This window comes from Cariama cristata, unplaced genomic scaffold, assembly GCF_000690535.1.
Source record: "Cariama cristata isolate BGI_N322 unplaced genomic scaffold, ASM69053v1 scaffold376, whole genome shotgun sequence".
Lineage (NCBI taxonomy): Eukaryota > Metazoa > Chordata > Aves > Cariamiformes > Cariamidae > Cariama > Cariama cristata.
The window spans coordinates 71,363-90,733 of record NW_009622468.1 but is presented as its reverse complement, the minus strand read 5'-3'; the positions used below and the strand labels follow the sequence as shown (position 1 = coordinate 90,733).

The window sequence follows — 19,371 nt, the reverse complement described above, 5'->3', positions numbered from 1 at the left end:
GCAAATAACCGCCGAACAACAAGCAGCCCTGTGTCTGGAGAGGATGTGCTCGCAAGCGCGCTCGCTAAGATGGAAGCTCTCGATCACTTTGGCTGGGAAAGGGGCTGGGGGGAGACGGAAGGGGGAGGGATGGTCTTTTCCCTTCCTTCAAGCTCTTGAAACACTGAGCTGCCTTTCAGCCTCTGTTTGTCTACAAAGTGTCCGTAACCACGTCGGTTTGCCTTTCCTTTTAGGGAGAATTGGGAGCCCCAGGTCCTCCTGGAGTCCTTGGACTCATTGTAAGTACAAAAACAAATGGAGATCTGGCTTCTCGGGGCTTTAACCCTTTCAGCCCCTGTACCTAGACACAGATCTTCTTCTTCCTGTGGCAGGGCAGTGAACAGGATGACTGTTTGTATGGGGGAGGCGTGAGGTCTGGGGAGAGAGGAGGTTGCGTGGTGGACTGGGAGGTGGAGGAGGGCAAGCCCTTTCTAAGCCAAAGGAAACAAATGAAAAGTTTACTGTTAGTGCCCTTATTCCTGGATAACGTGCCCTTTTGGTAACGTTTGATAAGGGTATTTCTTCAAAGATGCAATATTCATTCCACAGCAGGATCTGTCGTCTTTTAAAAAGCAAGCCCCTGTAAGCAGTAACCTAAGGACACACAGTTCTTGCTCACTGGAGAGACCATGGGCAGGAACCGTCTGTCCTCTGGGTATACAGGAATTTTTGTGCTCTCACCATCGCATCGCTAATCCAGGTAATTATGTACACAGCCAAATTCCATGCTTCGTTACACTCTTCCTCAGTAGGAGATAAATGGCTGTAAGGTTGGGTGGCAACTCATCCTCTGGCAGCTGTGCTGTGGGTTAGTGAATGCCCAGCTGAACATATTAGGGTTTATTTTTAGGTCTCAGTACTTGTTTCAAGTCATTTCCTTCCTTGCACAAAGAGCGGTAGGTTCTGTTAGTACTACAGCATTCTTTCACAACGATTCCTCCTCGCTATGATAATCCCTGAAAATTTGACTTGCAATGAGTGGTTAAAAACCTTCCCCTTTTGCCTTTCCATAGCTTAAATTATAAAGGTGTATATGTCAGCTGAGATCAACGCCTCGATTGCCCTAGACATTGCACAAACATAGAGCACTAAACCCAGAAATCTTAAGCTCCGTGGGGGAAACACAGAGAACGTGGTGGAACAAGTGCACCCATCTTGCAGAGGGAGGATTGAGGCGCAGGTGGATTAAGGCTTCCGAAAGTTTTTTGTGGCACTGGGAATTAGGTCTGTGTTTCCACTTGTTAGTGGAGATGAAAGCAGCTACTTTAGCCGTAGCAGCAGAAAGGAGGTGCTCCTGGCAAAGGGCTGTGATTTGCTATTTGATTTGCTGTGTGATTTGCTATTGTGATTGCTAATTTAAAAGAATATGATTGAAAGTATTGTCCAAATTGGGTTGTAATTTTCCTAGCTTTTGGAAACATTTATCTTATCCTGGCTGCTGTTATCTCACAGATATTTGTTTGTTAGAACGTGAAAGGTCAGACACAGTAAATGTGATCCTTCCAGAGATGACGGCGACAGGAGGCTGCCTGTCCTCCCCTCCTGGCTGGCCCAGCCAGGGCCATGCTGTTACCTGCTTGGGATAGATCGCAGGGGTCAGAAGGGCAGGTTTTGCCTGGAGCTGATCTGAAATGAGGACAGGCAGTGTGTGGTTTCTCACCTGCCTTTGTGATCGTGATGTTGGCTGCAGCTACCCAAATGGCACCAAATTCTATGTGAGGTACAACTAAACTGTTTTTTTTTTCCCTGACGGGCTCCAAGATCTAGCATTGCATGTACTAGACCAGCATTCAGCTCCATCACCAGATAGCTGGAGCCTTGATCCCTTGTGTCGGTCTCTGCTGACACCCCAAGTTCTAATGTTTTTGCTGAAAAAGGGCAAAACCAGCAGTTCTCCTTTTGCTGCTAAGCCTGGTCTGTCTTAAACTTTAAATATTTCGTCGTCTTTCCCATCCAGATGGAAGAAATCATCGTTCCTGTTGTGAGCTTCTTCCTAGCTTTACTTTTAAGACAGAAAGTCAGTCCTTTGCAATGCTGTTTTTGTCAGAAATCCCTTGCTGTGGCAGTAGCAGTCGGCTGCTGTCTTTCCTAGTTAGTCTGTTGGTACCACTCTGAGCAGATAAAAATTTCAAACTGAGATTCAGGTCAAACCGAGTCAGATCTTGTGTCCCAGGGCAATATGCGACTCCTGAATTCAGGATGCTGAATCATCTCTAGTGGGATTGATCTAAGAGTGACCTCCTCCACCTTCCTGGGGAGAAGGGAGCACATCCACCCTGCCTTCTCCTCTCTGTGGGAGAGCACCAGCCTCCTTCCCTGGGGTCTGAGCATGGGGCTCACGCTGCAGGGCATGGAGAAGGCGGCTGGGTGTTTGCTCCGGGCTGGCCCCTTCAGTCCCTTCCTTCCTTCCCAACTGCAGCCATCCCCGGGGGACCGGCCGGGGGACTGGTCGCCTCCACGCACCCTGCAGGTGTTTGGGTTCGCTGTTTAAGAGAGGCTGAAGAGCAGAATTAGATGTAACTAAAGCCTCTTGCTCTCCTAATTAACCATGTGGGCAAAGCTTTAAGTAAACAGGTTTCTACAAGAAGCCTTTATGCTGGGAGGTATGAAAAGGGCATCTGTTCAGGCGGCTGCAGCCCAGCACTCCCGACATGGCTGTGGGCCCGAGACTGCCGACCAGAGAAGCGCTCCTTCAGCAGAGCCTTCCCTGTTTATTTACACATTGCAGGCAAGGCTGGTGCACCGTATCACCGACTCTCTTCATGGGCAGAAAGCAGTCAGAGCTTGTTTACATGCCGGCCACTGAAGGCTTTCTTTTGTACGTGCACACGCAGGTACACACGGCAACCGTGAGCTCCAGCATCCTCCTGTGCTGCCGTTCCTGGTACAAGCCCCAATACACGATGCCATGCTGACTGCTCGCTGCAGCAGAATGGCCACGCTGGTAGGACACCTCTGTCCTTACCTCCTGTTTCTCCTCTCTCCTCCCCATATCAGTTTTAGATATCAGAGCCGGGTAGTGACCCAAATTTCTTGACTGTTGCCTTTTTTGCTGTTTGGGTCTGTCTCCTTTTTAACACACCCTCGGATTCCCTCAGGAGAACTCAGGAGTACTATGGTACATTCTTTCTGAGAACACGAGTAACTTCACCGAGAATAAATACACTCTGAGATTGTCTTAAACCAGCTCAATATTTTAATTTTTCAAATAGTGGAAGAGGGAAATTAATCCATTCAAAAGTTAGGAAGAACGTACAAAAAAAAATTTCTTGGATCCTACCACAGTTGCAGACTTCAAGGTGGTTTCTTAATTAATCTTCCATTTTTTTGACATTAATTTACTAGCCTGAATTCCTTATCTATTTTTAAGTGGATCCGGGACCCCAAGCTCCTAGTTTTGGAGTCTGACCACACTCCCAGACACCACATCTCCTGTGGCGGAGGAGCAGGATGCTCCCACATTCTGCAGGCATCCAGCACACACTGCCTGGTTGCCGTGGCCATACACAGGAGCAGCAGCACGATGGGGCTGGGTGAGCTGACCATGGGGGCCAGCTCGCATCTCCGGTGGTTAGTGTCAAGGTACTTTGGGTTCTCTTCTTTGTGGCGAGAGCAGGATGCAAATAGGAGTTGCTCTTCTTCCTTCACATGCCTGCGAGGCCAACGCCCTGTGCTTCTTTTAGAGGCTGTCTACACATTAAAAGTCTCTTGATTCGTACCAGGATGCTGCTTCTGCTGAAGTCAGTGGTGCAGTTCCTCAGGGATGCTGAGAGACCAGATAGGAGAGGAATTTCACACCACATACAGCTGTCTCTGTTGGGTTTGCACCTAATGACTTGGGTAATTTTCTTTCTCTTACTAGGGTGACATGGGCTCTGTTGGACCGATAGGCTATCCAGGACCAAAAGGTTTAAAGGTGAGAGAATTACTGAGCTGTGTGAGCTCTTGTCCCTCCACGGCAGGGCTGAAGATTGTTCTGTTCCTCCCTTGGGTAATGGTGGCTGTCCTGAGAGAAAGGCTGGGCAGCAGTAACGCTTGTCCATTGACCCAGGCACAGGACTTCCCACTGGTGCTCTGCCGTAGGTGTAAGTCAATGGAGAACCCCAGGGGCATTTTCCCTGCACGCCTCCAGCCCTCAAAGACTGTTTAAAGAATGCGTGATGGAGCACACTTTGGGAGCAGCCTGGCGTTTGGCCTTGGGGCTGTGCCAGGCCAACACTGTGGGTCTGAGCCACCAACCTCATCTAGGACATCAGTGTCATAGACCTAGCAAGTCTTCACGGTAGCTCAGTCTAACTCTGGACGTTATTTTTTTCAGGGGCTGATGGGAAACCCTGGAGAACATGGACTGAAAGGTGATAAGGTGATCTGAATACTCCCTTTTTGCACTGTGTTTTAATTTTGCATGTGAAATCCCCTTTCTAGTTTCTCTTTCTTGTTCAGCACCATGGTACTGGTTCCACTTTGGCTGTCTCTTTGCCCCCATCCTCCCACCCTCCCTCCTTTCTTGACACTCCAGTTTTGATTTTTCCTTCTTTTATGATATCTGCCCCATCCCCTTTTCTGTGGAGTTCTAGTATAGATCAGTTATACTCAGATCCTCTTTGCAGCTTCTGTCTCCCACTGATGATGACAGTCACTGTAAGATTATCTGGTGTTTCACCGGGCTTTTATGTTTTTATATTGGTTACATGATGGGATGGGGAGGAGGATGAGGACCTAACAACGCTGACAGTGGGTTTCCATTAATGCGTTTGGGGGAAACACATGATGTGACAAAGCAGCACACCTCACTGGATCGAGCAAACCAGCTGGATCTCCAGGAAAAACTGTTCTGTGTTAGGTACCTCTGCTCCTGTTCAGAGAGGCTCACCTTGCTTCAGCTTCCTGCCGAGAGGAAATTGCCTTATGCCAAACTGATATAAATCACTTTAGAAAAAGAAAGAAAGGAGAGGGGCATTGATTGCAATGATTTAGTGCTGCTGGCACAAAACCACGCAGCTTGAGCTAAATCAGCATGAAGCTCTGTGTGTAAATGTCTCACTGTCATGAGAACCATCCTCCTACAGATACTCAACTGTAGGATTTATTTAGTCTGAAAGAGTGGGAGGTGCAATCATTTATTGTTGGCTCTGATTGCTCAGGAGGGCAGTGGAAAATGAGCATTAAGTGTATTCTCCTCCTGCCTGATGTTTTATTCTCTTGTCACATGTTTGCTTTTAGAGAATCATTTAGCAACCTAAAACTGCACATGGGGGAAGTAGTGTCAAGCCAGTTGATTCCACTCTCCTTATATTCTAGCAACTCTTTGCCAGGGCTCCTGTGTCTGTAGTTTCCATTTCTCCCCTGTACCACCTTTTCACTTTTGTAGAGAGGAAGGACAGGGCAAGAGAAGGACTTTTTCTTTAGGACAAGCTTAAGACATTGTAGCTGGTTTCTTGCTCAACACCAGTTCCTAGAGCCCACAGACTCGTCCGTCTGTCCTTGGAATAAATGGTTGAATATCTTAAGAATCACCAACATTTGAATAATTGTTTAGCAAAATTAACCTTCCTGGGCATTATTCTCCATCACTTTACACAGATGGCTCTGTTTATCCCCAGTATTTCTCCAGCCACTGCTATCACAGTAACCAAATGGTTTGCAGCTCTCCCTAGAGTTAGCCTTACAATACTCCCAAGTGCAGAATTATCCATCCTCCCCCAAAAATCCCATGCTCAGTCTTGCAACCTGTTCCCTGAGGTGCAGGAAACCTGTTCTTTCCCTCCCTAGCTACCTTTCCTGTTGCATTTTCCTTGGACAGGACAGACTTCCCTTCTGGCTCTCCTTACAGCCCTTTCCTAACCCAAGACTGACAAATCATCGCTCCTACTCAAGCCTCCTCTGTCCCTAATGAGTTGACTTTAGTTTGGATATCCTGGGTGCTATCAAACACTCAGATCAGACCATGATTTTAGAGTCAGAGAGAGCTTCCAAACAGCTTGTGCGTATCGTTTCCAGCAGCCCAACAGCCAAAGGGCTGGGAAATACAAGGTAAAGGAAAATCAGACCTACTTAGGCATTAATGGCCACAGGTCTCATCTGCTCAGGAGAAGGCATGCAGCTCTGGCATTGCAGTTTTTAGCCAAAGCATCCGAGTTTGCTGCACTTGTTTGCATGAATATAGACAAAGTTCATCAGCTCTCCTGACATTTGGGGGAGCATTTGGCCTGAAATAGCTTTGTGGTTTTTTCAGTTATTGGGTTTTCTGATTTGTTGGTCTTGCTGTTCAGCTAGTTGGCCCCGTTTAAAATACATCCCTTCTCCAACTGATGAAAAGGCTGTTGCATTCATTTACTCACTCCCACATTTCTTTAGTGAATGGCACCTTTAAGCCTTTTCATTTTCTCTCACTCTGATTTGGGCATCATGAGCAAAAACACTCATGCCTTCTTACAGCTTGTTTACCTTTGTGTTTTAATTGTTTATGTTTTGATACTGCTAAGAAATTTAAATGATACCTGGTCTTGCTGCTTTTGCTCAGTTTGTAGCAAGGAAAAAACTCTGCCTTCAAAGAGCTTGAGGTCTAAATGCGCATGTGGTAGAAGGAAGGGACTTTTATGCCCTTCATGTTATGCGAGGGCTTCTGAGTTGCAGAAGTGACCAAGGAGGAGGTTGCTGGAGGTGGGAAGCACACCCTGGCCTCTTGGAACCCTCTCCTTGCCAGGATCATCTTTCATCTTCCTGCCTGCCTTGTTTCAATGAAAATGTTTCCTATCTCAGCCCTCATTAAGAAGCTGCATCATGAATCTTTCTTTGCCCCGTGTGTTTTTGCCACATGCTTATTAATTGAAGCTGGTCTTAGAAATATCTGACTTAAGGAAATCCCACATATAGGAAAGTAGAGGCAGGATCTCTGTGCTCACTTAGTGCCTGGTTGGGCTTGGGTCACAGGAAGGACCCTGCTTAGAGCAGAGGGATTGACTTGTGTTGGAGGTTCCCTTCTGTAATCTCTCACCAGTCATGTCAATGATAGTTTCTGCTGCTATTGCTATTTTTTAGGCTGTAACATCTTATTTAAAGGCTTTCTCTGGCTGCCTACTATTCTTTTTTTGTCCATTAGATTTTGACTTCCTTATAACCCTCCATCATCTTCTTCAGACAAAACTGTCTTACTGCTCTGACCAGAAACATAAACAGCCTCCTTGAGTCTTGCATTTATTCTCTATGTCGGTTTGAAAGTTTGCCTCTTGCCATTCTTGAAACGTTTCCAGACCACGGTTGTATGCAATCTGCCTCTGCAGAGATCCTTATTCATAGCTTGGTCACCTCCCAAGTAACAGAGTTCCCCTCTCTGCCGGCTGTCGAAGATGCAATTACAAGGGTGAACTTAGCTGACTAATTGGGGACGACAGTCCAGCCACCATGCAGCAACCTTTTCTTTGCACATTGCTGTGGCTCAAGCACACTCAAGCCACTGCACCGCTCTATGAGCATATGAGGTCCCTGAGTTCCCTTTGAAGAGCAAATTATTTCAGACTTCCAAGCTGGTGCTGCTTTCCTGCAGTGCGTTCACCAGGAGGGCTGCAGGAGAAGGAAGGGCTGGCACCATCCTGTGCCGATGCACAGCCCATGGAGCAGAAAGCTGTGTTACAGTCCGGGAGTCCTGTTTACACCCCAGCCTGTGAACAGAGTTCAGAAATCAGTTGAAGACGCATGATTTTCCATAGGGGTTGAGCTGCCATCTGCCAACTGTCCGAGCATCTTTCCTGGGACTGTGAGTGGGCGCCTCAAATGGCTGGTCCACCTCTGAAAGACCTAAGCCATATGCTAAGAGTGTTGAATGTGCAAGATTAATGAATCGAGGTACTAGCAAGCACAGGCAATGCCCAGGCTCAGCCCACAGTAGCTGTCAGCCTTACTAGACATGCCCATTCCAGAAGCAAATCAAAATGTTACACCAGAGAGTCCCAGCCTACCAAAGGCTGAATCTTGTATGAAGATGTCAGGTGGATTCTCTGGAAAGCGGTTTCTCATAAACCCATTTAGAAATGAAGGCTTTTCCCAGAGGGATGTGAGGGATTATTGCAGAAGTGCAGCAGTCTCCCATTACATGACCAAAGGGGAGGGATATAAATGTACTGGCTCTCCCCTCTTCTCCTCCACTCTGGTTTTCAGAAGGCTGGTAAATATAGAGTTAAACTTCATATTTAAAAAAGAAAAAAAAAATTAAAAGCCCTAGGCGTTTGGCAGCATCTGAAGTGCTGGGTCAGCAGAGGTGGAGAGCGGCAAACCTCACTGCTCCATGCTGACAGTAATCAGTAACCTTTCGTAATTAGTAATTCACAACGGATGAGAGCAGCCTTGGGGGCCTCACACCTTCCATCTGCTGCCACTCATGGACTAGCCAGGCTTGGAGGGGGAACAGGGATTTCAAGTGTCCCACGTCCTCCCTAGCAAGACATGGCCTTTTTCCTCCCATCGTAGTTCCACAGAACTTGGCCTCTTCTGCACACCCAGGTGGAGCCGTCCGTGCTATGCCCCACGTTACTGCCCTGGGACCCCACAGGGCTGCGGGAACGGCGGGAGGTGCCGATGTCATGGGGTACCTGGAGCACAACCCATAACCGCTCACACCTGGCCTGCCCCGTCAGCTCCAGCCTGCAGCTCATAGTGCCGTTCTGAGGATGTGTTGTTGAAGATTTAATTAAATGTTTGCAAACTCCTGTTAAACCCAACCGTCTTGGTCGTATCCAAGCATGTGGCCTTGTACAGATTTGTCTTTTTGTAGCTGAGGAAAACTCCCTTTGTTCAACAGCAGTCAGATCAGACGCCAGTAAAACCTAAGTGTGATGACAGGGTGGCTGGATGGTGCGTGTGGGCAGCAGGCACGTAACTGAGGCTGCCGCCTCCGTCCACCTCGAAGAAGGGTCTCACTGCAATGCTGCATCTCTCAGAAATGTTTTGCCATGACAGGAGGAGGAACCTACCTCAACACTGAGAAGGTTTTCCCCTTCCATGAGAGGGTGTTTTTCACTATTTTTTGGACTTTGTTTACAATGTTGCCTGGTTCAATATTCTACAAGGTGCGGCTTGTTAATCCCAAATGCGTGCATCACACGGTGGAGGCCAGGCGTGGAGTAAGGGACAACATCCCACTTCTCCTGCAGAAATCACATCTTTATCTAGCAGCTAGACAGGCAAGTACGGAGCACACCAAGGCTAGCCACCCCTTCTGCATCCCCCATAAAACCTTAGTACCACAGAATTTAATGATATTTTTTGCAGCTTCAGTTTTCCCACAAAATGGGTCATCCTTCTGTTTCTATTTCTGTGTTTTCATGGAGGCAAGGAGCTGGGGCTGAGAGGGTTGCATCTGCTCTTACAGGGAGAAGTGGAATTACTGTATAAAGAGTGGTCTTGAGACGACCATGTGATGTGATGAGTACAGAGGAAAGGTGGAGGAAGTGGAGGAAATCCTGGCTACTTGTTCACATAAAGGAGTTTTATGAATCAGGACATCTGTAACTTGTGAAGGACACGGCTCAGTAAAACATCTCTAGTAGTCTTGCAGTGTTAGCTCCCCTTGTATTGCTAAGCAAAAAACCTTAGGAAAAGAGATGTCCAGTTGAGAGCAAAATGAGGTTTTTGCACAGCAACCTACAGACAGCAAACAGCTTCGCACTTGCTAATCTGCCACTTCCCTCGTAGCCCTCTTTCTGTGCGGTGTGGTGTTACAAACGGCCTCAGGGTCTCTGAAGCAAAATTTCTTTTTATAGGTGAAACATGAAACGTAGGCAATATCCCATGGGCAGAACCTGTTTGTAATTTCAGATTGTACGTTCCTTCTCCTCCCCATGAGCAAAGTCCTCGCGGCCCCTTTTTGTCATCTCGGCATCGCTTTTTTTAACAGTAAACATGCCTGAACCTCTTTTCTCCCTATTTTTTCCCCTCACATTAAGGACACACGCCCTGAGTCACAGTTTCAGATTTACTGTGCTCGAGGCAGGTGAAAGGGGATGCCCTAGTCTGCAGTTTTGGTTTAAGCTGTTAATGGCCATTGCAGATGGATCGTTCCTGCCACGACATTTTGCTGTGCTACCGCAATAGCACATGAACAGCTTGCGAGGAGCCCAGCTAAAGATAAGAGATGTGTTTTGTCTTTCCTGCGTCCTTCTTACCCTCGCTAATGCCCGTTTCTCAGAGTTGCTTGAAAACTGTTTTCTCTGTTGTGCGGTTGCTATCCCACTTTGCTTAAAGGTCAGTGATAAAGGTTTGTTCCTGCCTTTTGCTATGCTCAGGAAACTCTTTTCTTATAGTAGTCATTTCTTAATGTCCAAGTATTTCTTCCAAAACAGTATTTCAATGGCCATTTTTACTGTCCATGTAGAAAACTGCTTAATAAAAAAATATCCTTTTTTCTGACCTTCAGCATAGGTGATAAAGACAAGGAGTTTCCAGAGCAAACCTCTCACTTTCAAGAAAAATTATTTTCCTGATATCTTCTGGCAGGAGCCAGAATTAAAGTAGATTTCAGTGTTTTAAGCCTTGGACTAGATAAAATAAGTAGAAAATTCAGAGAAGATGAGAGAAATCTGACAATGGCTGGAAATGAGCTGGGTCATACAGTAGGTTTTTTGCCATCTCTATTTTATCTAATACTTGGGGTTCATCTGAACTGAAGCTGTGTAAATAGCTGATTGTTTCCATTTGCTTACATTGCCAAAAAAAAAAAAAAAAAGCTAGATGGAAAATGGTTGAGATGAAGCAACATGCAACATGTTGGTTATTTGACTCAAAAATATTTTAGGTTAAAAACCAAATGAGTAAAATTAATTTAACTTTTTTTAAGAGCAACATTTCAATTTTGCTGTATAACAGATTTGTTTTGAAGATGGTTCAGAGAAATGTTCTGGGAACATTTACCAAAACATTTAAGGAAATTTAGCATGAATCCATGAAATGTTTCCATCACTGAATCTGCATAGTTCTTAATTATTTTTCTTCTGAAAAAGTTGTCTCCAAAAAGTCTTTCCCAACTCAAGCCTTAACCGTCCACAATTTCATTATCCCCTGCATGTTACTGAAGCAGTTAGAATTATTTCAACTCCCTGATAACAAGTGGGTGGTTTTTGTTTGAGTAGAAGTAGACTTCCTCTGTCATGTCTTTGTAGGCTTTGGCTCTGTCGCAGGAGTCCATATGTTTTCCATGTGGACTGTGTTTAAACATATAGCTCTCTGCTCGTGTATGGCTTGTTCCCTTACTAGGAAGCCAAGTTTAGAGGCTTGCGCTGTGCATGGGACAGAGTTCCTCTAAGAGTTATTTCTGTTGGGTCTTGTCATTGTACCAAGTTTTTATAGTCACTCCTCATTTTTATAGTCACTCCTCCTTTGGCTTCCCAAGTAGAATTTTCCTTTCTCTGCCCCGTCATTGACTCATCCTTTGTTTAAGTAAATCACTAAATAAATGAGGTTGAAAGGGACGTCGGGAGGTCATCTGGTCCAACAGCCTGCTGACAGCAGGGCTAAGAGGCAATGCGAGATAGCCCACCGCTCCTAAGAAAACCTTCAAGGATACTTACTTCGTACCCAGGGAGTCAGAATCTGTTACGATGGCCCAAAAAGGGGAAAGAAAAATAGCTTGGTTAGGAAATATTGTCAATGATGGTGTGCTCAAAGAGGGGATCCCCATCCCAATGAACACCAGCCTACCCCTCCGGGGGAATCTCAGCCTAGATATTGGCAGTGAGATGGTACTAAAGCTTTACTAGAATTTACTCTTGTTTTCTTATGGAAGAGGTTTGATCTTTGATGCCAGCACTAGGATACGCTCACAGAAACCCTGAGTATTGTTTTCTTTTCTATAGAGCCTTATGAGAGAAAAGATCCATTCATTGAAAACTAAACTAGCTCTTCCCTTCAGCTGAATTTTAACACTTCACCACCTTCACGGTTGCTGTTAGCCAGAGGAACGTAGTCTCTCTTCTTGCAGCTTCTATAGAAACACAATACTTGGGAATTCATATTTTTCTCTCTCCTGCAGTTTCATTTCTCACTTTAGAATTGATGTTGGGAAATACATACTTTGTTCAGGATTGTCGTTACACTTAATATGATCTCCAGTTTGTCAGCAGTTCAGTTTTGAACGGAGCTAGTGATGAGACTTTTGCTGTACAATGCACCATCTAGCATCTACCTGGACGTTTTGGCTATTGCTGTTGCCTATTTTAACTCTCTGGTGATGTGTATCCAGGGTGATCAGGGGAGAGCAGGTGTTCCAGGAGATATCGGCTTCCAAGGAGACAAGGTAATTGTTTTTCTTTTCTCCATCTTTTTTTTCCCTTACATAGTAGTATGTGTGGCCACCAGCTTTCTCAGCTCATCTTAAGCCACGAGGAGCTGCAACTAGCTGCGTCCTGCTGTCAGGTTCCCCTGCTCAGAGAGTACTCATTTGGGGTATGCTGCGCCTTTCTAAAGTTCGTGTCAATATATGGATTCTGTTGTTACTCATAATAAAAGCAGTTCTACTGGGGGCTTTCTATAAAAGGGGCCATATCTTCATGCAGAAATTGGAAGCGCTAGGATGGAGCTGATGGGGATGGCTGTGAATGTGTGTGGTCCAGTGGCTGCAGACTCAGAGGTTTTGTCTGCTCAGTGCAGCAACTTAAACCCTGACCCAGTGAAGCACTTAACGCCCTACAAAACTTCTGAGCAAATGACTTCTCCCCTGTGACTACGATATGATACTGACTTCAGCTGGCTAATGTTGTATTTAGCTCTGCCCTGGGGCCTACGTGGCTCTGAGCCACAACTAACTGCAACAGCTCATGTGTTCTTTGGGGCTAAATTCAGCCCTGACTTTAGCAGAAACATCTCAATGACATTAGTGTAACTGTCCCAGCTCCTTGCAGGGCTGAGTTCAGCCCTTAGAAAGTGCTCCTCTCTCCAATGTAGAGGAGCTGGAGCCTGGGGAAGTGGTGTGGGTTTTTTTGATTCTTCATTGTGTTCTCTGAAAAAATGTGTCTCTTTCTCTCAGGGCAGCCAGGGTTTGCCTGGGGTCCCTGGGGCACGAGGAAAAGCAGGCCCCCTGGTAAGTAACCAAGCATCCTCCTCTTCCTTATCTCCCTTTCTGAAGGGTCAGTGCCCAGCTGGAAAGACAGCTTGGCAGGGGTGAGCTATTCTAAACAGGAAAGCCAAGAGCCAGCTCACTTTTCTCCATGTTTTTCTGATTTCTACAGGGAAAAATCGGCGACAAAGGTCCAGTGGGGTTTCCAGGACCACCTGGCCCTGAGGTATGTCCCACCACCTCCTTCTCACATCATTCCTTTCTTTCATAACTTCTGCAGCATCCTTTCTTCAGCAAACCCACACGATAACTTCTCTCTCCCATCTCGTCTCGCCTGTGCAGCAGTAGTTATTCAATGTCTGCAACTTGCAGCCCCACTGAGAATCAGCTCGCTGATAAACACCCATATGGCATTTGAGAGACTGTTAGAGATGCCGATCTCCTTTCCCCCCTGGAGTTTTTTTAGCTCTTGAGCTGTGTACAGACAGGCCCACATAGGGTTTTGATTAGGAGGCATATGCATGTAGCTGTTGCTAATTCATATGGAAACCAAGAGCCAAGCACTGCCTCCCACGTGGGCACTCAGCCCCACGGAGGGAGGGGGCGGCTGCCACCGCTACTGCTCCCCATGACACCTGGGCTCTGATACATTTACCAACCCCAAACTGATGTGTTCTGGGGTCAGAGCCTTTGCTGACAACGGGCAGATGGGTTGCTGTAGGGCAATGGCACACCAGGGCTCCAGAAAGACCAAGACAGAAAGAGATTTGCTGTGCTGTAGGATTTACTGCTATTTAATGAAGTGAGGTCCACATTTGTTCAAACTGGGAGATGGGGCAAACTGTCCATCTTGTACTCTTTGATCACCCTGCGCTCAGATTTCCTGATCTCCAGCTACCGTTCCAAGCCTTTTTCTTCCCGATCTTCCCATGCAAGTCCTATATGAAACAGCTTGTTCTGCCCTTGTTCAGAAAGGTCAGTCCCCAAAGGCTGTCTCTAGCATGGCAAACGGCATGTCGCAACCTATCACCTCTTCCCATCTTTTTTTTTTTTTTCTTCTTCCTCTTTTAAACACCTTGGCAAACACTGACTGCAAAGCAGAACATCCTGTCATTTTGCAGAGGGAATCAATCAATCTCAATCCTAGAAAAGTAAAGGGAGCTTCCAAAAGATGTGAGAAAAGCCAGTGATGCACTGGAATAGAGCCCCAGACTGCCTCCCAGACACCGACCAGTCTCTGTGGACACTGGTCTTTCTACTCACCATATTGTTCTCTGGCCCTTTTTGTTCTTCAACTGCTTTTGCAGGGCAGAGCACCATTTCTTGAATCTTGCATCTCACTTTCCACCTACCCTCCTCTTTTCAGCCTAGGACTTCACTTATCTGCTAGGATATGATAGTACACGAGTGGAGATGAGATACGGAGGATCAAGATGAGTTCACGACCCATTTTGCATCTCATGGTTTTTCCTTCCACTTTTTGCCATAGATATCATGGGGGGTTTTTTCAGTTTCCCCCGCCGCCCCAAAAAAATACCATTTCAAGTAGAAAAAGACTTACTGCCCTTACTGAAAAAAAATTGTCACAGTGATGCCTTAAATGCAGGATCAGCTCTCCCCAGCACATTGTCATTTTATTCCTTCATAAACAACCAGACAACATCTGTAAGATGCTAAAGAGCCACTTCCAGCACAACTGATGATCTGTTTTCCCTTCATCAGTGTTCTGGTATTTTGCTGGGTCTGGAAGGGTTCTTGGTTGAGTGCTGCCACTTAGCAATCGTTCCTCTCTGTTGCTATTGGAAATAACCACAGATTCCTTTGTTTCCTCGGCAAAGGGCTGGTGGGTGGAAAGGAGTCGCTGCCTGGCTGAAGGCAGCAGCTAATGAGCATGTCAGCACCTTTCCTAATTCCTCGCCTGCTTCCCTTTGTCGCTGAGGCGTGCAGTTCGTTTCTCGGAGCAGTGAGATGATACGCTGACTCATAAAGATTAATTAAAACCCAAATTGCCATTTTTAGCTGTGTGATGACAGGGAGGCCCTCACAGCAATAAATCTTCTAAGAGGATGGACCTAAAGGGAACTGCTGGGAAAGGCTGCTCTTGAATCAAACCAATAGTGCTACTCCCATTGTCTGGTTTCATTCGCTCCGGAAGCTGCGTGGTGACCCACACACGGACACTGCCAGCACGTAACAAATGTCTCGGCCCTTAGCCTTTAATTAAAACTCTCACAGCGGCTGTCCTCTGAACTTGACTGCAAAAGTCCACCTATGCACCCTGACTATTTCTCATTTTCTTCAGGGCTTCCCAGGTGATATTGGTCCTCCAGGAGAAAATGGTCCTGAAGGCCTGAAGGTGAGTGGAGCCGAGATTGAAGCCCTATGTGGGGTGGGAAGCAGCCAGGGACAGCAAAGTAGGGGGAAGCGGGGCAGAGAGAAAGCCCTGGAGAATCCTAAAGATTGTCCTGGCCAGTGTTTCAGCTTGGTCTGTTTGGCTTGAGGTCCCTCCAAGTGCACGATTTTCTTTTTTTTTCAATTTTTTTTCTGTAGCAAAATTGACATTGGATGTTGTCCCGTGGCTGTGAAAGAGACTTTCTCATTTTAATTGCTCTTCTGAGCTTATGTTTCTATTTTCTGAGTATCTTTTCCTTTGGCTCCTTCTCAGGGAAAGCCAGGAGCACGAGGTTTACCTGGGCCAAGAGGACTGCCTGGACAAGAGGTGAGTGTCCTCAGACCAAAACCAGATTGGCTTCAAAGAATAATGTTGAATTTTGAAGATTAATGCATGCTGAAATGGTGCCTGCAACTTGGAATCCTCCGGTCCCTCTGAATCTGGAAGCAGATGCTTATATTCAGTGATCAGAGACCCACAGAAGGGGAATTTCCCCAAAGTTGCAGTCCTGTGATCTTTGCTTCCAGTCACCGCTGGCATCTGCTGACCCTAAACTCTGCATTGGCTTTTCTTTTACAGTATGTACCCCCCACACACACCCAGAATGGGTGTTAATGCCCTTTTCCCCGCACATCCCCTTGCACAGGCATGTCGTGACCTGGCTTTTGCTTTCTGCTCCTTTTAAGTGTGTTTTCTTTCAACTCTGAGACCTGCAGACTCCACTGAGCAATATCCTTTTGTAAAAAGAGTACATAAATTGAAATTGGTGTTCTGCAAAATTCATTTGTCCCAGCATCTCAGAGCTTGCAGCTTTCACATCACTTCAGGTGAACACTTGAAGCTTTATTCCACTCGCAGTCACTAAGAAGGGACAAATGTCATTGATTTAATTGTCCTGGAGCTGTGAATGCTTTATAGCAGCAGCAGCAGAGAAGGCCTCAGTGCCCTCTGTTCATCCTGTTGTAACTCCAGGGACTTCACTGTAGTTTTTCTCATTTAGACCCGTGTAAACTGTTTGTCCAGAGTCATGAGACACTGTGCAACTAATACTTAGTGTACACACGGGCAGGAGCTCGTTCGAATAGCACTAATAATTCTTAACTTCTTCTGGGAACTTTTTGCTTGCTCTCTAAATGGGATTAATGCAAATTAGCTCATTTATTTGCACTGAAATAGGAGAAAAAATAGTCTAGGCAATTTACAAAGGGAATCGAAGCCCTGCATTCCAGGTTCAGGCAGGCATGACCGAGCTGCCTTCAATTTACTCTGGTTAGTGAGTGTAAAAGTAAGCCCGAAGACATGGACATGGAGTTCGACATAAGCTGTGCTCAAGGACTTTGAATGTGCACCAGACCGCACCACTGTGCCTCTACCGCTGTTGTTACCCAAGGCTGTGGATTACATCTTCTTTAGAAATGTGGCATATTGTGGGTGGCTTGTCTGACCCCATTGAGCTGGGCTCCTGATTTCCAGTCCCATCTTCAGCCCGCCAGCTCGTGCCACTTCATTACCACGGCTGACCACCTAAATGAGAACAGCCAGAACTGTGGCTGCCAAGGGCGCTTTTAATTTCTCTCTTGGCAGTTGGGTTTAGACACTTGAGATAATTTTTGCGAAGCTTAATTGAAGGTCTCCTAGAAACTGTAGATCTGATCCTATCACATTAGAAATTGGTGTAGAGCCAGGGGAGAGGACCGAGTCCAATTGCTGTGTGAGATTTTCAGATAACTCCATCCTGCAGCATGTGTCGACCCATTTGAAAGCAAAAGGGAAACTTATATACGGTTGCCAAATGGTTCTGTGGGAAATTTTGCAACGCCCTCTTTGTGGGGGGAAAAAAAAAAAGAAAGAAAGAAAGAAAGAAAAAGAGTATAGAGCTCTACAGCATTCATATCCCTGCCAAATCAAATGAAGCAGAGTCATGTGAGCACGTCCAGGGTACCCTGTGGACCAAATCCAGCCCATGATAGGCCCAATCAGCTGGTGTTGACTTTGGTCAAATTTTGGATAGCCTTTACTGGCAAGACTTGACTTTAGATTATTTTTTTTTTCTTCCTGAGATGGGGAAGGGAGATGAGAAACCTTAAAGATGCCGAGCTGCCTGCTCTAAGATTCAGGAGGACTCAGTTGTTAAAATGTGACAGCTGAGTACACAGGCTGCTGCTCATACTGCAAACCTTTTGTTCTTGCTGCATGGCGAGTCCGAGTTTTGTCACTACTTTGCCTTGTATTTTAATTTCTTTTCACCCCAGGGAGATGAAGGACCCTTAGGACCACCAGGAGTCCCTGGTCCAGAGGTAGGTTTCACTCGTTTACTCAGCTACCACTAGTTCTGTTGACCTTGCAATGGAATTGTAGTTAAATTAACATAAAGCTTCAAACCTCCTGGCTTGGGGAGTGGTCTGCCCTTCTCAGAAGTATTGTCTTGTCCAGGGCTTGGTCCAACTGCTCGATCCAGGGTGCCTGAAAGTCAAGGAAATGTCTTGCACAGAGTGTTGAGTGGGACTCTAATTTTATAACTTGCTTAAAGTCTCAGACCTTGAAAAACCCTCTAATGTTTAAATACTTTATCCTCAAGATAAAGCACATTGACTGGAAACCATCTCTGTCACCAGCCCTAATGTTTCTTCCTTGATTTATAGTATTTTTCAATGAGTAGAGGGAAAAGCAAGAAAAAAGACCAGACAGTGAGAGAGAGTCCTTTTTGACCTCTACATCACTCTGAACACAGTAATGTATCACAGAAACACAGAAGAAGCAAAAAGAGTATTATCATATCTGTGAGCTTGCTGGCTCCGGATTTTGTAATGGTTATGTTCATAATTGTTATTGCAGGATAGTAAAATATCTTGAAAATTGGTAACAGTGCTGGAGCTTCTAGGGGGATCAGAAAAGAAATGTTTTATCTTGCATTTCCTCCACTGTTCTGGTAGACACTCTTATTCCTTTCTGGAGCAACATCATAAATCCAGTTTCTCCAGTGCCTAGGACAGCACCATAAGTGTTCTTCTAGCCAAAGGAAAGACTCAACATGAACCTTTTAGTCTGCAGGTTTATTTCTGCTTTTTGGAGCTGTGAACGTCAGCCTGGCTTCCCTCACTGCAGGGACAGTCCTACTCCCAAATCCTCTCTGGATGCCAGGGATGGAGCCCATGAGAACAACACTAGGAAAGTACCATCTTTGAACGCTCAGATTGCTGGTGTCCTTGCTGGCATTGCTACAAGAAAACTGCTGGAAGTAGAATAAATCCAGCTGAATGCGACACGTAATAAACTAAAGGGCAGCAACAAAGCCCTTGGCTTGGTTGATTATAGTCCATGCATTATGTTTCTAATGTGAAGTTAAAGTAATCGAGCTGGAGGGTCAGAAATGGGCTGAACCTTGGAGTAGCTGTCTAGGCATGTTCCCCATGGATCAAACCTGGTGTCGCTCAAGACACAGTGCTTTCCTCTTGTGTTACCTTGGCCTCGCTAAGGGCTCCTACATCTTTAGCACCCTGAATTCACAGGGAGCATTGCTTGTAAGCTGCACCATATAGGATCACAGAGATGCTGCTGTGACCAAGGGCAGCTGCAAGCTTTTTATGTTTATTGGTTTTTTCCCTGTATTTCAGGGTCGATCTGGCCGGAAAGGATTTCCGGGAAGACCTGGTCCCGATGGTCCAAAGGTGAGGAAAGGGTTTGTTCATGATGAGGGAAGCAGTGGGTGGAAGGGAGGAGAGGAAGTGGGAAATATCTTTTCTCAACTTTACCATGCTCCAAGCCTAGGGTATTCATTCCAGAGAGGACAAGGGGAACTGAGGATTTCTGTTTTTCTCTTAATTTGGGGTTCTCAGCTTCTGCTTGGTTTCTTCAGCAAAAAGAACGATGGTGCATTTTTTAAGCCATGTGCTTT

The 19,371-nt window shown here is 46.0% G+C and overlaps 1 protein-coding gene across 1 annotated transcript in view; it reads left to right on the top strand.

Annotated features, from left to right (window-relative positions):
* The window catches only part of COL27A1 (collagen, type XXVII, alpha 1), a gene marked incomplete at its 5' end in the record, with an annotated part of 152,405 nt that overhangs the window by 61,961 nt on the left and 71,073 nt on the right, over positions 1-19,371 (top strand). The window contains 10 exons of the mRNA XM_009702324.1: positions 238-278; positions 3,902-3,955; positions 4,358-4,402; positions 12,272-12,325; positions 13,055-13,108; positions 13,257-13,310; positions 15,387-15,440; positions 15,750-15,803; positions 17,729-17,773; positions 19,091-19,144. Of these exons, the coding sequence (XP_009700626.1) occupies positions 238-278; positions 3,902-3,955; positions 4,358-4,402; positions 12,272-12,325; positions 13,055-13,108; positions 13,257-13,310; positions 15,387-15,440; positions 15,750-15,803; positions 17,729-17,773; positions 19,091-19,144 (509 nt within the window). The remainder of the gene's footprint in view (positions 1-237; positions 279-3,901; positions 3,956-4,357; positions 4,403-12,271; positions 12,326-13,054; positions 13,109-13,256; positions 13,311-15,386; positions 15,441-15,749; positions 15,804-17,728; positions 17,774-19,090; positions 19,145-19,371) is intronic.